At 40.7% G+C, this 25,523-nt stretch overlaps 2 protein-coding genes and 1 long non-coding RNA gene across 3 annotated transcripts in view; 1 reads left to right on the top strand and 2 right to left on the bottom strand.

Annotated features, from left to right (window-relative positions):
* The first annotated feature begins 911 nt into the window (after positions 1 to 911).
* LOC124255234 (coiled-coil domain-containing protein 113-like) lies at positions 912 to 13,580 on the top strand. Its single transcript, XM_046689077.1, has 8 exons — positions 912 to 1,054; positions 4,589 to 4,892; positions 5,459 to 5,614; positions 6,135 to 6,215; positions 8,182 to 8,337; positions 9,083 to 9,190; positions 9,689 to 9,844; positions 13,521 to 13,580. Exons 1-8 carry the CDS (start codon positions 948 to 950, stop codon positions 13,578 to 13,580), a joined length of 1,128 nt encoding a protein of 375 aa, XP_046545033.1. The 5' UTR covers positions 912 to 947.
* A 586-nt stretch (positions 13,581 to 14,166) lies between these two features.
* On the bottom strand, positions 14,167 to 16,217 carry LOC124255232. The gene is made up of 2 exons (XR_006892645.1): positions 14,855 to 16,217; positions 14,167 to 14,820 (listed from the first exon to the last, which is right to left on the bottom strand). It is a non-coding gene; the product is annotated as an uncharacterized LOC124255232 (long non-coding RNA).
* Positions 16,218 to 20,233: 4,016 nt separating this feature from the next.
* Positions 20,234 to 25,523, bottom strand: part of LOC124255231 (sodium- and chloride-dependent transporter XTRP3-like) — a 44,262-nt gene continuing 38,972 nt past the window's right edge. The window contains 2 exon segments of the mRNA XM_046689075.1: positions 20,234 to 23,207; positions 23,787 to 23,949. Of these exon segments, the coding sequence (XP_046545031.1) occupies positions 22,875 to 23,207; positions 23,787 to 23,949 (496 nt within the window). The 3' untranslated portion in view covers positions 20,234 to 22,874.

The following is a 25,523-nucleotide window of genomic DNA, read 5'->3' as shown; positions in this document are numbered from 1 at the left end:
TTATTTGTGCAATGGTAAACAATTTAGTAAATTGACCGCCTAATTCCTTCGAGCAAGTGCCTCTGAAATATCAAGTCGAGATTCAACAATTCAGTGGCTGCGGCACGCAATCCCTAATGTCAGCTACCCAGACCACCCAATCCACAGATAGTCCTCTCTCACCATTGGTTGCTCAGGTTGTTATGACTGACAGCAACACAATTTAGGAACGCTTCAAAATATTCAGTGACGACACATCCTTTCCACGAGTGCGTATGGATGGCTGTTTAAATTGTTTTCAGGCACGTAGCAAGCCATTTTTGTGTAAGCCCGATAGGTTGCAAAGCGTTATATATTTAGGTAGTATTGCTTGCCGAACCTTTTAGCCAAAATCATGTTTAAGCCCGGGCTCTTTTTCGTAATGGTCGCTACGCCCCTGGTTTTTACAAAATCCTGAGAGATGGTATCATCTGGTGATCAATGAAATCCATTCAACTATATATCATTTGATATGTTAAATTAATTATATTTTAATGAATTTAACTACTACAAAATTTATCAACGAGTGGGGTTGTCAGATGTACTCTTTTATGATAACGTAAACATCGACATGCCGATATTACTAAGCAAATATCCCCAGTTATCGAAAAGAATGGTCCTTGGCAGCCTCTATTCCGCAACCTGCAACATGACATGGCAACAGGATCTTAATGGCAATATCGGCTGGGCGAGTGATGCCGAATTTACCCGATTGACAACGGCCGCTGACATCATACAAAATAGTAGTAAAACAATCATTGTTCCACATGCGTCGCAAATATTGAGACTTCTCTACAGTTACAGACATATTAACATCATATTTATATATGTGTAGATATAAGGTAACTAAATAGGTATTTGAACATATTTTTATTTTCAATGCCAAATGCCCCGGATGTTCACTATAGCAACGAGTCATTCAAGTCAAAATGGCTGAATCGGAGACGATGAGTGTTGACACCAGCAATGATACAGCTGAAGATCCACTTCAAGATCTTACAGATGAACAATTATTTCAACTCGTCGAAGAGACACTGTATGTATTCTATTATGTATTTGCTAAGATTTGGTAGATTGTAAAAGTGTTTGTAAACTTCTGGTTTCACCGCGAAATCTGAGATCAGTGATCTTTGCTGTCAACAGTTCAACAACGTCTTGCTCGATATGTAAATATTTTCGTATACAACATTGATTCAGCACAATAGTAACACCCAGATTGTATTAAGATTGTATACAGAGTATATGAATCATTCACGATTTATAACACGATAGTAGGTAGTCACATCGATTTACAAACACTGTAAATGAAACTTTCTCATTGACTGAAAATATTGCTCCCAAAATATTATCATTCTCATGGTCTTCTGTTTTTCAAATTACCATTCGTGGTGTTATTTCGGGACAGGGCGAATAGAGACTTGTGCCTGTCTGGAAGGATTTCATATTGTCCTATGTACAAGGAAACTATTTTTTTTCAAAACAATAACGCTGTTTCTACCCTAATTCCCACCACAGTGAGGTATAAGGCTGTCAAAGAATGACTCCTTAAAATATCTTAAGCAGAAGCATTCCCTGGTGAGTGAGATATATAGTGTAGATTACAAGGTATGTATGGGTATTTGTCAATTTGTGTAAACTTGCACGTAACATAGCTGCCATACCTCTGGTGGGATTTTGAAATGAACACACTGAAGAAAATGTGAATAACTTATGAAAATGTGTGGCTAAAACAAGTGTAATGTAAATATTTAAGATAAAAGTTGATTAGCTATAAATCTACCAATATATACTCTTAGCTATTAGTTACTTGAAACTCAGAGCTCCAGATAAGATTTAGCTCATGTGGGTACTGTACCCACTGTATTTTTGGAGTGGGTATTATGAATGTTGAGTGGGTATTTCATTTTCCGTTACCCACTGCTTTCAAATATGTGCGTATTTCAGTCATTTACTTACCTAAGTATTATGTCATTGAGTAAGTTTACTAAGCAGGTATGTTCTGCCTTTTGTCATACCTAATCAAAACCAACTTAAATATAATGGAAATGATTTCATAAAAAATCTCTCATCCTATACTGACAGTACAACACTAGTCCTATACTAACAGTACAACTTGATAGCAATCAATGTCTTTTTCATTACGCATCGATTTTTATAAATATATTGCGTACGCATTTGTTTTAAACTTTTTTCGTATCTAACATTTTAAATGCGTAATTGGTACACAACAATTATTTTCCAATGCGTAATTGAAAATTTTCTATACGTATTTTACCCAGATACGCAGCTTATCTGGGCCTCTGAAAATATTCATAAATCATAATACATATCAAGATATCATGTATCACTGCAGGGCTCCAGATAAGGGCCGAATCGGTGTATGTACGGATAGAAAATATGCACGATACCGTAGGAAATAATTTAGAAAACATCGCAGATACGCACCACACAGCAATGGTGTATGGTCTTAAAACCATTTACAGACGTATTTATCTGAAAAAGTATTGTTTTATTGTTTATTGACCTGTTTACACAAGATCAGCAATGTTGTGGTGCATATATAAAACAAAACACAAGATTACTGATACGCCATTATTTTCCATTCAGTACTCTAAATGTACTCCAGTACTCCTATATTGAAAAAATAAGGAGTACGTACTCCTGATGTTGAAAAATTATCTGGAGCCCTGCACTGTATATCCATGGCATAATGTCTGCTAAGAACTTCAATTCATGCAACACAAGCTTCTTTTTTTTTTTTTTTTTTTTCACTGAATTCCAATTTCTTGTTTCATAAGAAAATGGCATTTACAAGTTGATTATAATTTTAAACTTTTTTTTTTTTTTCCTCTTTTTTTTTTTATTGTTCCCAATGTGATGAGTACAAAAACATGATGAGTACAAGCATATAGAGGAATGTGTCATAATCATACAAGCTAGTGGGCTCAATAGCGATATAGTACACTAAGTGCATTGAATATCAATGTTAGTGATATGTTCTTTGTTTAATAGTCATTCAGGGTTAAATTCAGGGATGAGAGGAAACCATTTGACTAAAAAGCTTTCAACATTATTATTTTTCTGGCGATGAATGATTCAGTGGTAAATATGTCTTTCAATATCCTTAAGTAATTATCAACTTTTGGAATTGTTTTTGTCAAAGAGCAAGTGTAAATATATCTCTTAGCAGATAAGATTCTGTGGTTCAATAATGGGTTCTTACCTAAAAAGCCAAACCAAATCAAAGATTTTGTCAAATTAAGTGTTTGGATACGCTTAAGTAATCCACTGTTCAAGTTTCTTCCAGAAAGTTTTGGTTTCATCACATTCCCAATATACATGGCATAAAGTTTCAACAGAATCATTACACAAAGAACATATTGTATTGTCCACCAGATTCATTCTAAAAAGTTCTTTTTTGGTATAAACAATTCCGTGCAGAAATTTATATTGAAAATCTAACAGTTTCACATCTCTTAAATCTTTTCTACAAGTATGAAAAATCAGATGCCAATCAAAATCAATACAGTCAAATAATGTTTCCCATTTTTGGCACATGTGAGGTTTAACATTTTCAGATAACAATTTATCATAAAATAATCTTGAACCTTTTCTTGGGGATATGAAATCCTTTTGGAGTGAATTTATTGTGAGGTCATTAATGTTTATATATCTATATTCCTTTAAAGTCTTTTTCCAAGGTTCAGGTAAAATATATATAACATATCCAAGATCTAAGTGAGTACCTTTTATATCAAATTTAAGCTTCAATTGATCAAAGGATATAAACCCATGTTCATCACAAAGATCTTATGCAACACAACCTTGTTAACAATGTACTTTGCAATGTCGAATTATCAATATGTTGTGTTTTTCATGCTATTGTAAACCACATACTTACATAACAGATTTAGTTTCTAGACAGAAGGACATTTTAGAGTGGAAGTATTAGAATATCTAAAATCCAGGTTCAAGCAGTTGCACCAACTCAAACCCAATAGTAATTGTCATTTGGTAATGATCAGCCAGGATAATGCACATGTTGATTAAGTCATTGCAATTCACACGTTCAATTCTGAAAAGAATTGGGAAAATTTATAACCATATGATTTCCCCACCAAAATAGCGGTGGTTTGAAAAATGAATAATCATGCTCATGTTATGTTATGTTATTTAGACAGCAATTCCTCTTAGTGACAAATACAATATGTCATCTATGGACATAAGTGAAGTGAAGTCCAATGAACATCTTCAATGACTTGATTACTTACTTATATCCCTGTGTAGTTATTTTGTTTGTGTCATTGGCTCTTACACACATATTTATTATTGAGAGAATTGTTTGTTGTAGGCAAACTCAAGCCTGCTAATTTAAGAAAGAACAAAATGCCAGTTATCAGCTACTTGAACATGTCTGATCATTTTCTTGTCAGTATTTCAAAGTTTGCCCTGGGTCACAAGGAAAAAAGGCCTAAATCATACAACACCTTTAAAAAAGTTAGTGACATGAAGATTTTGATTGTCATAATTTCTCATTTTAATTTTCATCTCATTACTTCATTACTTGTAGACGGGCAAATGAGGTCCTTGCTGCAGAAACGCAGATGTTTGAGAAATTTCTCAAGCGTGTTGAGCCGAAGGACATGCCTGGAGTGGTGGTTCAACCAACCATGGGAGCCCTTCAGTCTCAGTCCACCCAGGAAATGAGAGGTGTGGGACGGAAGCGGTCCAAGTCACGCAGTAGCAACCTGGATAAGTCCCTCAAACTTACTGCTGAACAGAAATGTGACATTGCTCAGAGAGAAATAGAAGAGTTGCGAGAGGAAATAGAGAAATTGAAGGAAGACTCTGAGAAAATCATGGACACTTACAAGGTGTGTTGTATCAGATGAGTGAATGAGTCTGATTTTACGCCGCTTTTAGCAATATTCCAGCAATATCACGGCAGGAACACCAGAAATAGGCTTCACACATTGTACCCATGTGGGGAATCAAACTTGGGTCTTTGGTGTGATGAGCGAACGCTTCAACCACTAGGCTACCCCGCCTACCCGGTATCAGATGAACATTCCAGACATGAATATACTTGGTGTAACTTTGAACTGTATGAAAATATTATTTTAGACTGCAGATTTAGCCTGAAGTCAAAAGCCAGTCTTGTATGATAATTTTGTCTTGTTAAGTGACATAAGTGCTCTTTATGTTAATATGGTCAAGCACATTAAGCAAACTTAAATTTCATGCTTTGTTAATAACAGATTGTCAATGGCATGTATAAATGATAATCAGTGTTATAGTCATTACTAAGGAAAATGTGAAGTTTTCCTCATTCTTTGTGATTTTTATGAATAATTAATGACAATTAGTATACTTTTTTTAAAGTAGGTGATTTAATGTAATTTCAACTGTTCATCTAATTGTTCAACCGTTAAACCTGAAGGCAATAATGGAGGAGGCGGACATGCGTCTAGCAGAGATGAAGAAAGACTCCTATGAGTTTGACCGAGATATTGTTAAGGGTGCTGTCAACCAGAGGACAACCAAAGTGATTGCTGAGAAGGTCATCCGTTATTTTGAAGATAAACTAAGAGCAAGGGTAAGCATATTAACAACTGTTGTTGCCTTCTCGTAAAAGTTCAGTTTCACTGAAACATTGAATGGCAGGCAGGTCTGATGTCAGTACTACTGGACTTGCTGATTGATGTTCCTATTTTCATTAGGAAATTGGTTCTCCCTTTCATAGCATGGCATATGCTTATCTCAGCAAGCTGATTTTTCAAGTGACTAAAATATACTTTTGTCATTTATCATGAATACACAATGCCATGTAGAAAGTGGTGAAAAGTAACACATGCTATATTTGGGATTACACTTTCTCAGTAAAGTGCAGATTCTAGTACAAAATTGGGGGTTGACAAGGGAGGGGGCGGAGTCCATCAGGGATTCAGACCCACACTCTCAGAGGCAGGCAGGTGTTTGACTCTGAGAGTTTGGGTTTGAATCCTAGACGGAACTTCACCTGAAAAACAGTACTAATATTACTTTGTCTCAACTGTTTTTTAGGCAGTATTCTGGCATAGTTGGAGTATATGTATATGTGTGTGTTTTCCCCCCAGGATACACTTATTGAAAAGTTGCGACTGAAAAATTCCACGCTGAAAGTACAGAAGAAAAAGCTTCATCTTCAGCTGAAACAGGTTAGTATAATGCCTCACATTACTGACCTTCATCCTCAACACACAGTGGATTACTGTCTTATCAGTCTTAAAGAGTTCACATCATTATACACATTGTGAAATGTTGTTATATCTGTATTGGGCAGTTACAAGGTTTGCTAAAATCTAAATACCGGTACAAGTCTCAGCCTGGATAGTGGGTCAACCATTGTGGATATAGATATTGACCAGATTGTGAAATGTTTCCTCCTGTTGTGATTATGTACATGAACATATTTATCAACTCATCAAGATTCAGGTTAGAATTGGTATTCAGTATCACATGCTTGTTGTAAGAGGCATCTAACATGTGGTCAGGCCCACTGACTAGATTGGCCCTATGATGAATGGGAACCACCCTGATAACAAGTCTGGCTACATTTCTGCCTAAGATATAAAACATTAAGTCAAATATGATTGGATAAGACCTGGCCATGGTAGTGACCTCGACATACACCATTGGAAGACACATCATTTCTTCTAGATATCAAAAGTATAGTCATGGATTTTGTTGATTTTGAGTTCCTGCCCGGGACGACTAGACTCCAGTCATAAAGAAAGTCTGTAGGAGGTCTGAATTGGGACAGAGTCCTTTGGGTACATTTGCCAAGTTGGACATTAACTCTGAATGTTTTAAACTTATCAGTAGGCATGTTGTAGGTCTGAGGAGATCATTTGATGATTGGTGTTTATCTGCATTGAAAGATGCAAGTAGTATGTTATGTTCTGGGCAAAATGAGCAAGTACATGGCTAGGTTTTACTTTATTTGTTAAATGTGTGTCAGTGAGTTCATTATATCATCAGCTTGGCATTCAGGTAATGGCTGCTTGTTAAGCAAAATGTTGGAAATGCAATATCATGGTACATATTGTATCATGACTTTAGCATCAAGATACATATTGTATCGTGAGACACCTGTATCATGATGCACATGTACTGTGACATCCCTAATTCTGAGTGTGTCATGAAACAGCAACCATCCATATGTTTGATATGTTTGTCAGGCTAATATTGTACCTCATCCTCAATTTAGAAAGGTGAGTTACATATGTAATCAAATCAACAATAATTGTTGTAGAATACATGCCTGTCTGTAGGTATTCACCATCTATATATCGGGGGTTGGACTACCTGTATACAAGTTTGGCTTTGTTTTGTTCAGGATGTGGTGACTCGACCACCTTTATACATGTTTATGTGTCTGAATGGAAAAAAGTGTTTTACAACACATGCTCAGTATGTGTTGTAAAAAGGTGAGTGTCAACATACATGTGTCAGTCTGTATGTTTTTCAAGAACTTTGTGCCTACCACATGCCTCTGTATTGAGTAGATGTATCTCATCAATATAAGTTCAGCATTTGTTTTGTAAACAGGTGAGTTGGAAATCTGAATGTGTTCCATGTGTTTGTCTGAACAATACTATGTCTCTCTGTAATGACTGGATGTGTCTGTAAGTGTGCAGTATCTGTGTTGTAGAAGCCCCTGTATGTGTTCCATGTGTTTGTCTGAACAATGCTATGCCTCTGTAATGACTGAATGTGTCTGTAAGTGTGAAGTATCTGTGTTGTAGAAGCCCCTGTATGTGTTCCAGATGTTTGTCTGAACAATACTATGCCTCTGTAATGACTGAATGTGTCTGTAAGTGTGAAGTATCTGTGTTGTAGAAGCCCCTGTATGTGTTCCAGATGTTTGTCTGAACAATACTATGCCTCTGTAATGACTGGATGTGTCTGTAAGTGTGACGTATCTGTGTTGTAGAAGCCCCTGTATGTGTTCCAGATGTTTGTTTGAACAATACTATGCCTCTGTAATGACTGGATGTGTCTGTAAGTGTGCAGTATCTGTGTTGTAGAAGCCCCTGTATGTGTTCCATGTGTTTGTCTGAACAATACTATGCCTCTGTAATGGCTGGATGTGTCTGTAAGTGTGAAGTATCTGTGTTGTAGAAAGAGGAGATGGGAGAGGTGCTGCATGAGGTGGATTTCAACCAGTTGAAGATCGAGAACCAGCAGTACCTGGAGAAGATAGATGAGCGAAACCAGGACCTGCTGCGCCTCAAGCTGATGGCAGGGAACACTCTGCAGGTCCTCAACTCGTACAAGGTGAGGCCAGTCAGGCTGTGTAGTTTTAGGACTCAATGTCAAACAGCAATTTGACAAACCAATAGGTAAATAAACGCCATATGAGCTGGAGAATAGGAAATAAACTGTTATGTGTAAGTGAGTCAGTTTAGTTTTATGCCCGCTAAGCAGTATCCCAGCTATATGACGGCGGTCTGTAAATAATGGAGTCTGGACCAGACAATCCAGTGATCAACAGCATAAGTATCGATCTACGCAATTGGGATATAATGACATGTGTCAACTAAGTCACCGAGCCTGACCACCCGATCCTGTTATTCACCTATTTTGCCAAGCATGGGTTACTGAAGATCAATTCTAACCCAGATCTCCACGGGTGAATACAGTGTTATGAACATGTGTTGAAGTTGGTGAATTGATAAGAGTATCGCCTTGTGACATATATGCCGTATTGTGTCTGGTTAATATATGGTACCAAACACTGTAGAATGTTGAAAAAATGCTTAGAGGCATTGCGTGTATTCAAAGATCTATGTGTTGACAAATTGAGAGCAAGCGATGACACAATTTTAAAATTTTGCATTTTTTCAAGTTATTTACACTGGTGCATGTTATATGTCACTAAATTGAGCCGTGTATTATAAAGCACTAGTTGGTCAGATTCATGAAGAATGACTTGATTGTCACTGCTGCTTCTGGTCATTAGTGATGTGCTGTGAGTGCCCAGGTGATGTACCCAATTTGTCATTTGTATTTGTCATTGCAGAAAAAGCTCTATACACTAACAATGGAGTCTGAACGTCTTGGATCAGAGATATCCTCAAGAAATGACTTGCTGTCCAAGATAGATGCTGAGACCAAGGTTGTTGAGCAGGTACAGGTTACCAGGATTTACAAAAATCACCAGATAGTATATCTATGTATGGTGAAATGGGGTGTGTGTACATGTGTACCCTTGTATGCACGTGTCTGCTTGTACTCATGCTAATTTTTCGGACTAACCATGACTCAGTGCAAGTCCCCTGACATATCATACCGTAGTTTATCCTGGAGACAACTAAGACACAGTGTCCTGTGTTCGCTAGTCCCTGTTATAGCCTTGACTCTGAGTGCTTGGCAGACTTACTAGTACCATCTCTAAACAAGTGTTGGTATAATGTCACCAGGGATTAAACCACTGTCCATTCATTCTCAAGGTTAAAATGCTCTTTCCATAGAGTGGCAGCTGACTGAAAATACTAACCTTGGGGAACTGACCTTACTTTTGCATGATTGATTTTACATTTGTAGGTACTTTGTAACTCTGAATAGTTCAAGTCATTCTATATAATTCTTAGGGATGGATATATGATGTATACCTTCGAATTTTCAGGAGCGAGCCAAGGCTGAGAACATTAACCGCAAACTGCGTCAGCAGCTAGCAGACTTCCGTGTGCCAGAGGTCATGGAGTATGTGTCAGAAAAGGCAGATCTGTATGAGATACAGAAGAAAGTCAAAAGCTGGGAGAGAAAAGTGGAGATTGCAGAGGTAGGACTGGTTCCTGGAGTGAATGGTAGAGATTAGAAGGATGGACATGGGAGAGAGGTAGGAATTAGAAGAGTAGGGCTGGGAGAGAAAAGTGGAGATTGCAGAGGTAGATCTGGTTCCTGGAGTGAATGGTAGAGATTAGAAGGATGGACATGGGAGAGAGGTAGGAATTAGAAGAGTAGGGCTGGGAGAGAAAAGTGGAGATTGCAGAGGTAGATCTGGTCCCTGGAGTGAATGGTAGAGATTAGAAGGATGGACATGGGAGAGAGGTAGGAATTAGAAGAGTAGGGCTGGGAGAGAAAAGTGGAGATTGCAGAGGTAGATCTGGGTCGTGGAATGAATGGTAGAGATTAGAAGGATGGACATGTGAGAGAGGTAGGAATTAGAAGAGTAGGGCTGGGAGAGAAAAGTGGAGATTGCAGAGGTAGATCTGGGTCGTGGAATGAATGGTAGAGATTAGAAGGATGGACATGGGAGAGAGGTAGGAATTAGAAGAGTAGGGCTGGGAGAGAAAAGTGGAGATTGCAGAGGTAGATCTGGTTCCTGGAGTGAATGGTAGAGATTAGAAGGATGGACATGGGAGAGAGGTAGGAATTAGAAGAGTAGGGCTGGGAGAGAAAAGTGGAGATTGCAGAGGTAGATCTGGGTCGTGGAATGAATGGTAGAGATTAGAAGGATGGACATGGGATAGAGGTAGGAATTAGAAGAGAAAGGCTGGGAGAGAAAGGTGGAGACTGAGTGATAGAGGAGAAGGGAAGGGTGGAGATTGAAGGATAGAATGGAAGGGAAAGATGGAGATTGCAGGGGAGAAGAAAAAGATGTAGACTGAAGGATTGAGGAGAAGGGGAAGGTGGACATTGAAGGATAGAATGGAAGAGAAAAATGTAGATTGAAGATAGAGCAGAAGGGATAGAGATGCAGAAGGTGCAGGAAGGAAGATAGTGAACTTAAGAGAAAAGATGAAGATGGATATTGCAGTGTAGAACCAAAGGGAAAGATGGAGATTGCAGGGTAGAGCTGGAATGGAAAGGTGGAGATTGCAGGGTAGAGGTGGAAGAGAAAGGTGGAGATTGCAGGGTAGAGGTGGAAGGGAAAGGTGAAGATTGCAGGGTGGAGGTGGAAGGGAAAAGGTGGAATTGCAGGGTAGAGGTGGAAGAAGAAAGGTGGAGATTGCAGGGTAGAGGTGGAAGGAAAGGTGGAGATTGCAGGGTAGAGGTGGAAGAGAAAGGTGGAATTGCAGGGTAGAGGTGGAAGGAAAGGTGGAGATTGCAGGGTAGAGGTGGAAGAAAGGTGGAGATTGCAGGGTAGAGGTGGAAGGGAAAGGTGGAGATTGCAGGGTAGAGGTGGAAGGGAAAGGTGGAGATTGCAGGGTAGAGGTGGAAGAGAAAGGTGGAGATTGCAGGGTAGAGGTGGGAAGAGGTGTGGATTGAAGGTGGGGAGATGGAAGGGTAAGGTGGAAGAGAAGGTGGACAGATTGCAGAAGTAGAGGTGGAAGAGGAAGGTGGAGATTAGGAGGTGGAAGGGGTGGAAGGGTGGAATTGCAGGGTAGAGGTGGAAGGGAGGGGTGGAGATTGCAGGGGGTAGAGGTGGAAGGAAAGGTGGAGATTGCAGGAGTAGAGGTGGGAAGTGAAAGTGTGGGAGGGAATTGCAAGAGGTGGAAGAGAAAGGTGGGATATTGCAGGAGTAGAGGTGGGAAGAGAAAGGTGGAGATGCAGAGTGGAGAGTGGAAGAAAGGTGGAGATGCAGGGTGAGGTGGAAGAGGTGGGGTGCAGGGTGAGGTGGAAGGGGAAAGGTGGGAAGGGTGGAAGAAGGTTGGATTGCAGGGTGGAGGTGGAAGGGGTGGGATTGGAGGTGTTGCAGGGGTAGGGTGGAAGGGAAAGGGTGGGAGATTGCAGGGTGTAGAGGTGGAAGGGAAAGGTGGGGATTGCAGGGTAGAGGTGGAAGGTGGAAGTGAAAGGTGGAGGGTGGGATTGGGGTGGGGGTGGAAGGGAAGGTGGAGATTGCAGGGGTAGAGGTGGAAGGGAAGGGTGGGATATTAGGGGTAGGGTGGAAGGGAAAGGTGAGGTGGAAGGTGGAAGGGAAAGGTGGAGATTGCAGGGGAGAAAGGTGGAAGGGTGAAGGGTGGGAAAGGTATGATGCAGGGTAGAGGTGGGAAGGGGAATTGCGGGGTGGGAGGTGGAATAGGGTGTAGAGGTGGAATAGGGAAAGGTGGAGGCAAGTGAGGTGGAAAGGAAGGGTGGAGGTGGGGGTAGGAAGAAAGGTGGGAGCTTGCAGGGTAGAAGAAGAGGTGGGAAAAGGTGGGATGGACAGGAATAGAGGGTGGAAAGAGGTGGGAAGATGGAGGGGTGGAAGTGGAAGGGGAAGGTGGAGATTGCAGGGTGGGGTGGAAGAGAAAGGTGGAGGTGCAGGGTGGGGTGGAAGGGAAAGGTGGAGATGCAGGGGTAGGGGTGGAAGGGAAGGGTGGAGGTGCAGGGAGTGAGGGTGGAAGGGAAAGGTGGGGTGCAGGGTAGGGTGGAAGGAAGGTGGAGATTGCAGGGTGGGGTGGAAGAAGGTGGAGTTGCACAAGGTAGAGGTGGAAGGGGAAAGGTGGGAAGGGTGAGGTGGAAGGAAAGGTGGGTGCAGGGGTGGAGTGGAAGAAGGGTGGAGGTGCAGGGGTGGGGAGGAAGGTGGAGATTGCAGGGTGAGGTGGAAGAAAGGTGGAGATTGCAGGGTAGAGGTGGAAGGGAAAGGTGCGGACAGGGGTAGGGTGGAAGGGAAAGGTGGGGTGGAGGGGTGAGGTGGAAGAGAAAGGAGGGGCCCAGGAGTAGGGAGTGGAAGGTGGAAAGGATGGAGGTCACGAGGGTGGAAGAGAAGGGTGGAGATTGCAGGAGTGAGGTGAGGAAGGAGAAAGGTCGGTTGCAGGATAGAGGTGGAAGGGTGGAGGGTGCAGGGGTAGAGGTGGAAGGAAAGGTGGGGGTGCAGGGGTGGAGGTGGAAGGGAAGGGGCAGGTGGGTGGGGGTGAGAGGTGGAAGGAAAGGTGGGAGGTGCAGGATAGAGGTGGAAGGGGAAGGTGGAGGTGGAGGGTGGGGTGGAAGAGAAGGTGGAGGTGCGGGGTAGGGTGGAAGGAAGGTGGAAGTGGGGTACAGGAAGAAGGTGGAGAGGGTGGAGGTGGGGGAGGGGAAAGGTGGAGATTACGGGGTGGGGTGGAAGGGAAAGGTGGGGAGCAGGGGGTGAGGTGGAAGAGAAAGGTGGAGATATTGCGGGGTGAGGGTGGAAGAAAAGGTGGAATTGCAGGGAGTGGGGTGGAAGAAAAGGTGGGAATTGCGGGTGGGGTGGAAGAGAAGGTGGAGTGCAGGGTGGGGTGGAAGGGGGAAGGTGGAGATTGCGGGGTGACACAGAAAGGTGGACAAAGAGGAAAGGTCACAGGAGTAAGTGGAAATGGAAGGGAAAGGTGCAGGAAAAAGGTGGGGGTGCAGGGTAGAGGTGGAAGGGAAGATGGAGATTGCGGGGTAGAGGTGGAAGGGAAGGTGGGTGCGGGGTAAGGTGGAAGGGAAGGTGGAGCTTGCAAGGGTGAGGTGGTGGTTTCAGAATTGATAACCAGTGCAGTTCGTTGGACAGTGAAAAGACATACAGCAGGAATTGAAAGGAAATAGTTTAGTGGATAAAGGCATGTTTTTACATGAAATATGTGCTGAAGATGAAGACCCAGGAAGACATGGACACAGATGCAGATGAACACTCAATGGACAATGGATGACAGCCTTGATGACAGGACAAAGGAGAACACTGGTGGCAAGGGTGGGTAATGATGGAGGTGATGGATTGGGGTATTGGGTATGGGTGGTAAAGTGTGGAGTGGAGAAGGTTAAACTGGAATGGATGGAAGGACAGGAAAATGGAACAGCAGAAGGAAAGAATTCGTCGCTGAAATAGTGGTTCTTATAATGTATTGAGTGTGACGTTTGTTTCGACTGTGCGTGGTTTATGGATCCGTATTCCGATCCGTCCGTATTTGGAACCGACAGTTTGGAAAGCGAGGATGCGTGTTTGTACGTGTTATGGAACGGTTACGGTAAGGCGGGTGGTGGTGTTACCGGGTTACGAGTACACATCCATTGTCTTTGAATAAACTCAGTATGTTTCACCTCATGTGCTTCCTGCTGGTTTGTTTTGTGGTGAAGAGATTATGAGCCTTGCCTAGAAGCCAGATCGATTACCATCTGAGAAGCTCACTCTTTGTGATATGGTTGGAAAGATGCTGAAGGTCTATTACATACAACACACTGCTAATGTAAAGATTCAAAAGTGTAAAAATCACTATTGAAAAACAACATAACAGTTCCTGCAGACACAATGAATGCAATTTATTCTGAAAATCATAAGCTTTACAAGTCAGGATGGAATTTGAAGACAGATATCCAGAGGTAAAAGCTGACAATCAGTTTTGATAGCTGTCATCAAATTCCAGTAATGCTTTAAACAAACAAGACAGTCCAACCTTTAGTCTTGTACACATTGCAGCTGCCAACACAACAAACATATCTTGTGTTCTTTGGAAAACGGGAGAAGAAATTGCGAATAAAAAATGGTTTAATAACTTCCTTATTGGTTAGTTTCACCTCACAAGATCCGTCCTTTGATTCAAACAGTCTGAGAGAGATAGGTGAGACTGCAGGATAGAGCTGGCAGAGAAATGTGGAGCCTGCAAGGGTAGATCTGGTAGAGACAGGTAGAAATTGCAGGATAGAGCTGGCAGAGAAATATGGAGCCTGCAAGGGTAGATCTGGTAGAGACAGGTAGAGATTGCAGGATAGAGCTGGCAGAGAAATGTGGACCCTGCTAGGGTAGAGTTTGCAGAGACAGGTGGAACCTGCAGGGGCAGAGAAATGAGGACCCTGCAAGGGTAGAGCTTGCAGAGACAGGTGGAAAGTGCAAGGGTAGAGCTTGCTGAGAAATGTGGACCCTGCAAGGGCAGATCTGGTAGAAACATAAGGAACCTGCAAGGGTAGAGCCTGCAGAATCACAAGGAACCTGCAAGGGTAGAGCTTGCAGAGACATAAGGAGCCTGCAAGGGTAGATCTGGTAGAGACATAAGGAGCCTGCAAAGGTAGATCTGGTAGAGACATAAGAAACCTGCAAGGGTAGAGCTTACAAGGATAAGCCTCAATAGGGTAATGAATCTTGTGATAGACTGCAATGTTGATAAGATGAAGCCAAACGGCTTGTGTAAACTGACAGAACTCTCCCATCAGCTCAACTGGATTATATAACAATTAAAATAAGTCCAACAAAAACATTTAAATACATATATCAGGACAACAGTGATCTAACAAGGGATTGTGTGTCCTCTTTGTCGAGTTGTCATTGTGGGAAAACATTGATGGCTCAAAACATGTAACATCAGAATAACATTAGTCATTTGAATTTACTGGGTAATTTGCCACTGATGTTTCATATTAATTTACTTCTATTTGGTGAATATGAATACTCCACTAAGGTCCTTCTTAAACCAATCTGAAGTTAAGGAATGCTGTCCAGGGCTCGATTGAGTGCTTTGTTACTTGCACAGGTGCAACCCAATATTACAAAGTGCAACCTAGTTATTAGTCTAACTTGCACCAAGTGCAAGTAAATTTTTGAGTGGGTAAACTTCTGAATAAAACATCTAAATAATTCAATAGCATATTTCATTACCAATTGCAAAATAAAAGCAGTGCAAATGGAATTTGTCTGGTGTTACTAGGTTTTTATCTTAGGTTGCACCTGGTGCGAGTAGGTGAAACATTTCTAAATCGAGGCCTGCTGTCCAACTTGTGGGCACCATTCTTGTGGGGAGTATCAGTTTAGCAGATTTCAGATGAATTTAAAACTTTAGCTTTTAAAATTTCAACAATTCAAATTCAATCTTCTGTTTGTTATCCACCATCTTTTTTGGTTCTGAAAGTGATGTCTTGTTTAACAGTCCCGAACAAGTATACATCTGGGAAACGTCATCAGTCTCGACCCTGTGTATCTTACATGCAGGAACTGCAGATGTATTACTGAAAGAAATGCTAGGGAAACAACTGATTCTTTCTCATTATTTAGTTAAAGGCACAATGTCACACATTTTCGACAATATTTTGGCCTATATTATATTGGGGCATATGCACTCACTTAAGCTTCCTATTGATGCAATAAAAGGCTTATTATCCCTTACGAATTGCCTGAAATCGATAATTGAGACTTCAGGGTGAACAGCTTCCAAACAGCGAACACTTGCCATATGTGGTATGGAAACAATTGCTCCATACATCGAAAACTGGTGCATGCTGTGTTGTCGGTGTTTGCCGAACTGGTTTCAATCACAAGTTGTGCGTAGGATATTCGTAAAGAGCGCCCCAAGGGACATAACTCTATGGGATTCGATTGAAATAATGTTTGGCCGGTGGAGGGCGTAAGAGTCGATTTAATGCAATTTTGCATTAATTCATTTCAACTTTTTAATTCAATATTGTAATCTAAATACGTAATTCTTCTGGGAATAAATTATACTTTGGCTTCTCAGTGAGGGCTAATAGTTAGTATTACTGAGAGAAATGCATTATTTATTTTTAGAGAAGTGTGGTGTGAAATAGTGCCTTTAATAATTGACAAGTATATAATTACATATATACCCTTGATTCATTCAACTGTACATTTGTGAATTTGTGTACATTTTCACAGGGGTCCACATTAGTGAGGTTCCACTACATACTTTCACAAACATAGGGAGTTCATTTAACTACTAGTTTTACAGGCCAAGAATATTCATAATGTGTGTCTCAAATAATGAGAAAAATGGTAAATAATGACGACAGAACGCTCATCTCAAATACTACAAAACAGGTGAATATTAATGCCATGCTGAACATAACACAGTAGTGCCAAAATGCAGAAATACTGAGGTCGAATATATACACATAGGTCCACACACAACAATATAGAAAACTCAATCTTTGAAGGGTAAACACAGCCATGTTTCTTAGCCCCCTACCCCTTCTCTGGTGTTGTCATAGCAACTGTTCTAGAATGCGGAATACATTTATTATGGAAGACACTAATAGGTTACGGGTATACTATCAAGACATATTCATTTCATCCATGTCTTAACAAACTTTAAGGAAAACAATATTCATCAAATACACAAATATAATAAAACTTGAGAAATGTCAACGTCTTTCTCACTTATAATTGTGCTCTTTGGAGGGCATTTAGAAGTGGTAGAAAATGAAGACATGAAGCCTATTGATATCAACTTCTTTATGATTTGCGACAGTGTTTCAGGGTGACTTCTTGCCTCTTCCTCTGACTAAGTGTACTGACTTAATTGCCACTCTCAACTGATGTGTAATCTGCAATAATGACAGTCTCAGCAACAAAATCCAGAACCTTAATCACACCTACATCCCCTTTACCAGCACAAACATCTAGTTGAGAAATACATTCCATCACCTCCAGCAAGACAGTACGTATGTCTTAAATGCGAATGAAAAAGGTCCCAGTCAGTAAAACCTAGGGGCTGTGTGTATTTTGGCAAAAAACAGCCATCGTCGTTATAAACAGTAACATTTCCTACCTTCAGATAATTGCAGTGTTGAATGATAACAACCAAAGTTTGATAACCTCCATGGGCGGATCCAGGAATTTTGAAAGGAGGGGGTTCAGGGGTTCGAACCCCCTGAACCCCCCATTGGCTCTGCCAACGCAAAAAACATTCTTCAATGTGATCTTAAGTCATTTTCAAAGGGGGGGGGATATAGAGGTCTATATCACTGTTCTCCCTAGAACACATAATGGGACTTACTTCACAACCTCATTTCCATATTTGCTTGGTCTTTGTGCTTGATACAGGATTCTGTCCCAAGCTTCAGTTCATTTGAATTCCAAATACATCTTGTCATAAAAAAAGCCCCATTTCCCCATCATGTTGACATGACATCGGTGACAAGTTTCTTGGTTTTAGGAACAAACACTTCACTCTACAGTTGGTGGCTTGAAAATGTTCTAAATCATCCGTAAAGGGCTCCACTTTCTAGAGAAGAATTATTTACCTGATATACTTATACAAACAAATGTATGGGCAGACAAACACTCGTCAGATCACATTATATGCCTAAGGATCAAATGAAAGTAAACATTACAATTTCCATGGGCGACACAAAACTAAACCCAACTTAAATGATCTTTAAAACACTTCATTGATGACACCACAGTTATCACATTTACCAACACAACATGACAACATCCTAGTTACTTAAGGAACCAAATTTGTATTTTTTAAAACAGCAAAATGAATATTTTCAGTGGCAAAAGACCAGTTATTTCACTGACCACACTTTCAATAGAATACATCGCATTTTAGGTTGAATGTTTCAGGGTTGCTTATAAAGGTTACTTGAGAAGCAGTTAAAGACCTTGGTTTGGGGTGCTTAGTTGAGTGAGTGGTTGAATGTTGATACAGTATTTGTTGACAAGCTCTCATAATAAAAATGCCAGACTTTAACATGACTGGAAATATACGTATTGTACTTAAAGGGGAAGTGTACACGATAAAATACTGTTTTGGCTATAAAACAACTTGACAAACACTTTTTATGATGAAAAAGTGCAAGACAAAAGGTTAATTTTCGTGTAAACTTGCCCTTAAACAAAAACAAACGATGATGTCGAATGTTGATGCTGTCGATGCCCAGATGGAACAACAAAGCCACTTGGCAGATGTGAAATGAGGTAGTTCACCAAACAGATTGGGGACCCTATCCACACAGCAGTATCGTAGCACTACAACTGGGTATCAGCGATCTATGTACAGTGACATCATTGTGCCTAGATTGTTTAAGTCGATGCATGCTGACATTGTGCTGTGGCTATTGAAGGTCCATGAACATGACATTGTGCCAGGCCTACTGAAGCTGTGACTATTGAAGGTCTACGCACAGTGTAATTATTGTGCTGTGACTATGTACGGTCTACGCCCAGTGTAATTATTGTGCTTTGACTATGGAAGGTCTACGCCCAGTGTAATTATTGTGCTGTGACTATGGAAGGTCTATGCCCAGTGTAATTATTGTGCTGTGACTATGGAGTATAATTATTGTCTGTGACTATGCGGTCCAGTGTAATTATTTGTGCTGTGACTGTGACTATGACGGTCTATGCCCAGTATAATTATTGTCCACGCCCAGTGTAATTATTGTGCTGTGACTATGTAACGGTCTATGCCCAGTGTAATTATTGTGCTGTGACTATGTACGGTCTATGCCCAGTGTAATTATTGTGCTGTGACTATGTACGGTCTACGCCCAGTGTAATTATTGTGCTGTGACTATGGAAGGTCTACCATGTGTAATTATTGTGCTGTGACTATGTAACGGTCTATGCCCAGTATAATTATTGTGCTGTGACTATGTAAGGTCTACTTCCAGTGTAATTATTGTGCTGTGACTATGTAATTCCACCCAGTGTAATTATTGTGCTGTGACTATATGCGGCCCAATGTCGCCCAGTGTAATTATTGTGCTGTGACTATGTACGGTCTACGGTGCCCAGTGTAATTATTGTGCTGTGACTATATGCGGTCGCCCACTGTAATTATTGTGCTGTGACTATGGAAGGTGTCACGACTGTGTAATTATTGTGCTGTGACTATGGAAGGTCTATGCCCAGTGTAATTATTGTGCTGTGACTATGGAAGGTCTACGCCCAGTGTAATTATTGTGCTGTGACTATGGAAGGTCTACGCCCAGTGTAATTATTGTGCTGTGACTATGGAAGGTCTATGCCCAGTGTAATTATTGTGCTGTGACTATGGAAGGTCTACGCCCAGTGTAATTATTGTGCTGTGACTATGGAAGGTCTATGCCCAGTGATATCATAGCACTAAGACTATCCAGGATCTAACCATGGTGATATCATAGCACTAAGACTATCAAGGGTCTAACCACAATGATATCACAGCACTCAAACTATCCAGGGTCTAACCACAGTGATATCATAGCACTAAGACTATCCAGGGTTTAACCATGGTAATATCATAGCACTAAGACTATCCAGGATCTAACCATGGTGATATCATAGCACTAAGACTATCCAGGATCTAACCATGCTGATATCATAGCACTAAGACTATCCAGGATCTAAGCACAGTGAGATCATAAAACTACAGCTATTGAGGTTTACATACAGTGATATTATAGTGCGACCACCATTGAGATTCTGTGCAGTGATACAGTGCTGTGACTATTGAGGGTCTAAACAGTGTCATCACCTGAGGACGGTAGGCAACCTTGCTGACTCAGCAGTTAATGCTGCAGGGACGGATGCACATTAAGGCGTCAGTATCGGTTGCCACGGAAACTATCTTTGGCAATATGTAAAACTTAAAAAGAATTAATAAAAACAATTCATGATATCATTTAAACCAACCAGGTGAAGATTGTTTTTATCAGTACCATTAAAGTGTTGTTGGCGAGACTGTGGAAACACAAGTATGACTGGCATGGTGCTCCTGAAACACCAGTACAGAAGCAGGGGGTGTAGTCTACAGTATATGATACTCTCTGTCTGGGCAGCATGAAAATATTGCAGAGTTTCTATGGCAACCAGAGTGTCTGGACACAATGTGTATGGGGCAATAACCGGTATAAGAAAATATAGATTTGTATATATATGTAGCACTTGGTATAACACATACAGAGTTTATATAGAAATATACATCTGAATTGTATATGATAACACTGCTACAAATGATATCACTGTTACATATTATTTAAAACTATTTACATTATTAAAAATTTACATTCGTGAATCAGTCTTTGGATCAATGCCGTACAGTCTCTAAATCAAGCCACAAACTCTATACATTCAGGCATATTGTCATGGCACACAGCTATGTAAATATGTAGATTCTTACCACCTTTTTAACAAAGGTTCTAGTCATTATATAATATCCTCCTATATAATGTCCTTGCTTCTAATAAAAAAAGTGTTAAAATGACAGGTTTGTAAAGTTGGACTGGAAGACATATAAAACTGCACTGGTGCTGTGAAGAGGTTGTTGTCGGCACCGATAATACAGATGCTTACCCCAGGTATGTTTCTGTAAACAGAAACAAACCCGAAACAAATCTGAATACAGAAAGGTACCCTACGACGAGTCCATTCCAAATTTGGTCGCGTGTTTTCATTGGAACTATCATACTGCTGTATGAGATGTATTTGATTGTGTTATATAAGGAATGAGCATACACAGTAAGGAATATTTCATGATGCACAACACCACTCGCAATCAGCTGAACAGGAACAACTAAATACAGTTTTGGTTTGCGGAAAATGGACTCGTCTGTCGCCGTTTAGGGTACCAGGTATGTTTCTGTATTTTGACTTTGTTTAGGGTACATTTCTGTATTCAACTCCATTGGCACCACTAGGACGTATCATTATCTGCATGCACATGGCAAAGGAAAGCATACCTTGGCAGAATACTTACAATGATACAATAGGAGGGTGACAGTGGGGAGTAACAAGAAAGTTACACATGAATAAAACAGCTAAACAGTGTTTAGTTTTAAAAAATACAAATGCACAAAAGGGAGGCAACTCTTCCCAACTTGGGATGTCAGAGAGTTCAGTTCAGAATTCTCCTGTGTTCATTCTAAATGTGACAAGTGTGAACGTGAAGCAACAGTCTGAATTCTAACCGAGCATCCTCTGGAGAAATCATGTGCAGATATTCACCTACACATAGTTCAGTTATATCATTTCAATGGTAAACAAATGATAATGTCGGAGTGCGGCATATAAAAATGCTTCTGAAAAGTATGCAGCATGTGCCAATCATCAACACATGCCTCAAACTACAAGATATATCATATGCCATCATGAGAATAATGGGCACATCAAGGATGACGCAAGGGAGATAATCCCCAACGTCAGTGGGTACAAATTGATGCACATATTTAGACTTAACCAATAGCACTACCACTAGTAATGTTACTGCAGCATGTTGGCTTAATGCAGAATATTTAACAGTCTACTGTTATTGTGTGTGCCTATCTATCTATCAAATCTATGTTTTCATACAAAGCTCGTTTGTAAATCATGAAAAAAAAAGGTTCTTATACTGTTGATATTCCACTTAAAAAGAGAAGCTATTATTTCAATACCCTTGTCAGTCATCTCTTTGATCAAGGCCTTCTAAAGAAAACATTCACGTAAGACATTGTCCATAATTCAGTGGTTACACGACATTCCTCCCTTACCCAGGAACACACATGGCTGCCATGTTGTATAGTGGCTACTGGTGTATGTACTGAATCCAGCAAAAGGCCTGGTTCTAGGAATCATTGAGTGCTCACAGCAGTGAATACACCAGCAACTTTGTAGTTTAACATATTAACATAGGGTTAAAATAAGTTCAGGCACTGAAGAGGGCAAATCTGACTCCAGTAACAAATAAGCCCATTAGTTTTAATTCGTCGGATTACAGATGTGCTGAAAGCATTTTCATTTTCAAAATCGGAAAAAAAAGAGTACACAAAATTTGTAATTGCTTACTTCTGCTGACACATCTTAAAACGAAAAATGAAACTTGAAAATAATCTCATGATGTGCAACTGGACACATGTAGAATTCGTAAAGACACAGTATGTTCCAGTTTAGAAAAGAAGCTGATGACACCCCAACACCCCCCATCCCCTCACACACACACATACATCACAAAACTGTCAAAAGTTATTTTTAAATTATGATGGCTAAAATTGCTTCCTTTCATTAGCTTATACAAGGTGTATTACTAACAGACTAGCATCATTACAACAAAACAGTTTCCCTATGTCTTACTGGGTAATGGAGGAGTATGATGTGTACAAACTGGTGAAGCAGTGATGATGCATAAGAATAAAGGCACATATTCTCAGCAGTGCTTTACGCAGGTATCATCAGGACAACAGATCATCAACACAAACAACTCGTGAAACAACCATCAGGACACAGTATGTACACCACAACTAATGTATGCATATCATAGGAATTATACATGGGAATCTCTAGCTTTGAATTCCTGTAGGATCTCTTGCCCAGATGACTTTCCGACGTACAGGATCTCATCATGCCCCGCCCCCTCATCGGAGTTGTGTCCAGAGTCATTGTCCTCTATAGTGGCGTTGCTCCTGATGAACTTCATAGTAGAGCTAGTAACGCCCTGTGTGTCGGCCCGCGTTGCCTTGGCCACGTTGTATGAGAGACATCCAAATCGGCGTAATATTGCAATAGCGGGCATCCATAGAATTGAGGAGAGAACCAGGAAGGCACAAACAGTGGAGGCATACCATGGATAGGGCTTTTCATCAACAGCCAGCTCACCCTGTAAGACGTCAAACAAAGGCAATATAAAAAGAGGTTTGATTTTCTTATTTCAAGACAGTTATCTAAATTAGTGACCCAAATCAAAATCTGGGTGAAAAGTCTTCAGCACCCATGTTTATTGTAAGAACTGTCAAGTGACAAACAGCTAACCGTAATGATCTGGTCACAAACGGTAATAATGTCATATTGCGACCAGCCTAACTGTGTGTCAGGAGTTAGCCTGGCCAAGATGTCATTAATTACATGCTGCTGCCCTACTTGAAGAGTGTACCTGTTAACGGGTATGTTACAGTGATGACACCAGATGTTTGTGGACAAGGTGTAACACCTGTCTCACAGGAGCAGCACCCATGACCATGTTCTTCATTATTCATATTGTGAATCTTTAGAAACAAAATTCTCAAAACTCATCTCATATTCCATTAACCTGCAAAGAGCTGTGACGTATATATTGTGTGCTCTTTCTTGTGACACATTTTTTCCTGATCTAGGAATTCATAGTTTTAGATATATAAAATTAACACAGTTACTGTTGAGCTTGAGTGTAGTTGTTTTTGAATATTTCCTGCCATCTTACATTGTTTATATCATAAGGCTTGTACGTGAGAGGCTTGCTGAACTTGCTGATGAGGGTCGAGATGAGGAGCGTGATGATGAGTAGTGGTGCCACCACCTTCCACACGATCCGCCAGTAGATGTTGGGTCTGTGTCCTATCATGAACTCTATATCTGTACAGAACCTGCAATCACCAACAGTAGTAACTAGTACCTTCCAGGAGCCGGCATCACACACACTCCTATTTTATGCAATATGTGCACATGACGGATTAGCCGTGTATACATTTAATCAACATGGTGCACACAGGGACATATGTACACAAATGTGTGTGCCTCTATCTGCTGGGACTCCTTTTTGACTTTCTGGAGTAACTACTGCCAGTAAATGTTTAATTCATCATTAAACATTTGACAGAATAACTGTGATTTTCTGGTAAAAAGAAGTGCTGACATTGTTGATCCCTCCTAACAGATCCTGTAACTGCAAGATGTTATTTACTCGGACTATATCCTTGACTTTCAATCACAGCATCAACAACCACCTTCACTGTGATCCTACCTGAGCTGTTAGAATCTACAATCAGCCTCACCATAGTTTTACTTGAGTTAACTTCTACAACCAGCCTTACCATGGGTTTACCTGAGTTAACTTCTACAACCAGCCTTACCATGGTTTTACCTGAGTTAACTTCTACAACCAGCCTTACCATAGGTTTACCTGAGTTAACTTCTACAACCAGCCTTACCATGGGTTTACCTGAGTAAACTTCTACAACCAGCCTTACCATGGGTTTACCTAAGTTAACTTCTACAACCAGCCTTACCATGGTGTTACCTGAGTTAACTTCTACAACCAGCCTTACCATGGGTTTACCTAAGTTAACTTCTACAACCAGCCTTACCATGGTTTTACCTGTGTTAACTTCTACAACCAGCCTTACCATGGTTTTACCTGAGTTAACTTCTACAACCAGCCTTACCATGGGTTTACCTGAGTTAACTTCTACAACCAGCCGTACCATGGGTTTACCTGAGTTAACTTCTACAACCAGCCTTACCATGGGTTTACCTAAGTTAACTTCTACAACCAGCCTTACCATGGTGTTACCTGAGTTAACTTCTACAACCAGCCTTACCATGGGTTTACCTAAGTTAACTTCTACAACCAGCCGTACCATGGTTTTACCTGTGTTAACTTCTACAACCAGCCTTACCATGGGTTTACCTAAAGTTACCTGAGTTAACTTCTACAACCAGCCTTACCATGGGTTTACCTGAGTTAACTTCTACAACCAGCCGTACCATGGGTGTACCTGAGTTAACTTCTACAACCAGCCGTACCATGGGTTTACCTGAGTTAACTTCTACAAACAGCCTTATCATGGGTTTACCTGAGTTAACTTCTACAACCAGCCTTACCATGGGTTTACCTGAGTTAACTTCTACAAACAGCCTTATCATGGGTTTACCTGAGTTAACTTCTACAACCAGCCTTACCATGGGTTTACCTGAGTTAACTTCTACAACCAGCCTTACCATGGGTTTACCTGAGTAAACTTCTACAACCAGCCTTACCATGGGTTTACCTAAGTTAACTTCTACAACCAGCCTTACCATGGTGTTACCTGAGTTAACTTCTACAACCAGCCTTACCATGGGTTTACCTAAGTTAACTTCTACAACCAGCCTCACCATGGTGTTACCTGGGTTAACTTCTACAACCAGCCTTACCATGGTTTTACCTGAGTTAACTTCT

This window comes from Haliotis rubra, unplaced genomic scaffold (assembly GCF_003918875.1).
Source record: "Haliotis rubra isolate DU_JTF1 unplaced genomic scaffold, ASM391887v1 Scf599, whole genome shotgun sequence".
NCBI classification, from domain to species: domain Eukaryota; kingdom Metazoa; phylum Mollusca; class Gastropoda; order Lepetellida; family Haliotidae; genus Haliotis; species Haliotis rubra.
The sequence above is the reverse complement of the archived record's forward strand: the minus strand, read 5'-3'. Positions and strand labels throughout refer to the sequence as shown.

Excerpts from the sequence above, each read along its gene's own strand:
- LOC124255234 (XM_046689077.1), top strand. The coding sequence starts at position 948 with ATGGCTGAATCGGAGACGATGAGTGTTGACACCAGCAATGATACAGCT. Across the intron at positions 8,338-9,082 it reads AGGTCCTCAACTCGTACAAG|AAAAAGCTCTATACACTAAC; the intron begins GTGAGGCCAGTC and ends TTGTCATTGCAG. Across the intron at positions 9,191-9,688 it reads AGACCAAGGTTGTTGAGCAG|GAGCGAGCCAAGGCTGAGAA; the intron begins GTACAGGTTACC and ends TCGAATTTTCAG.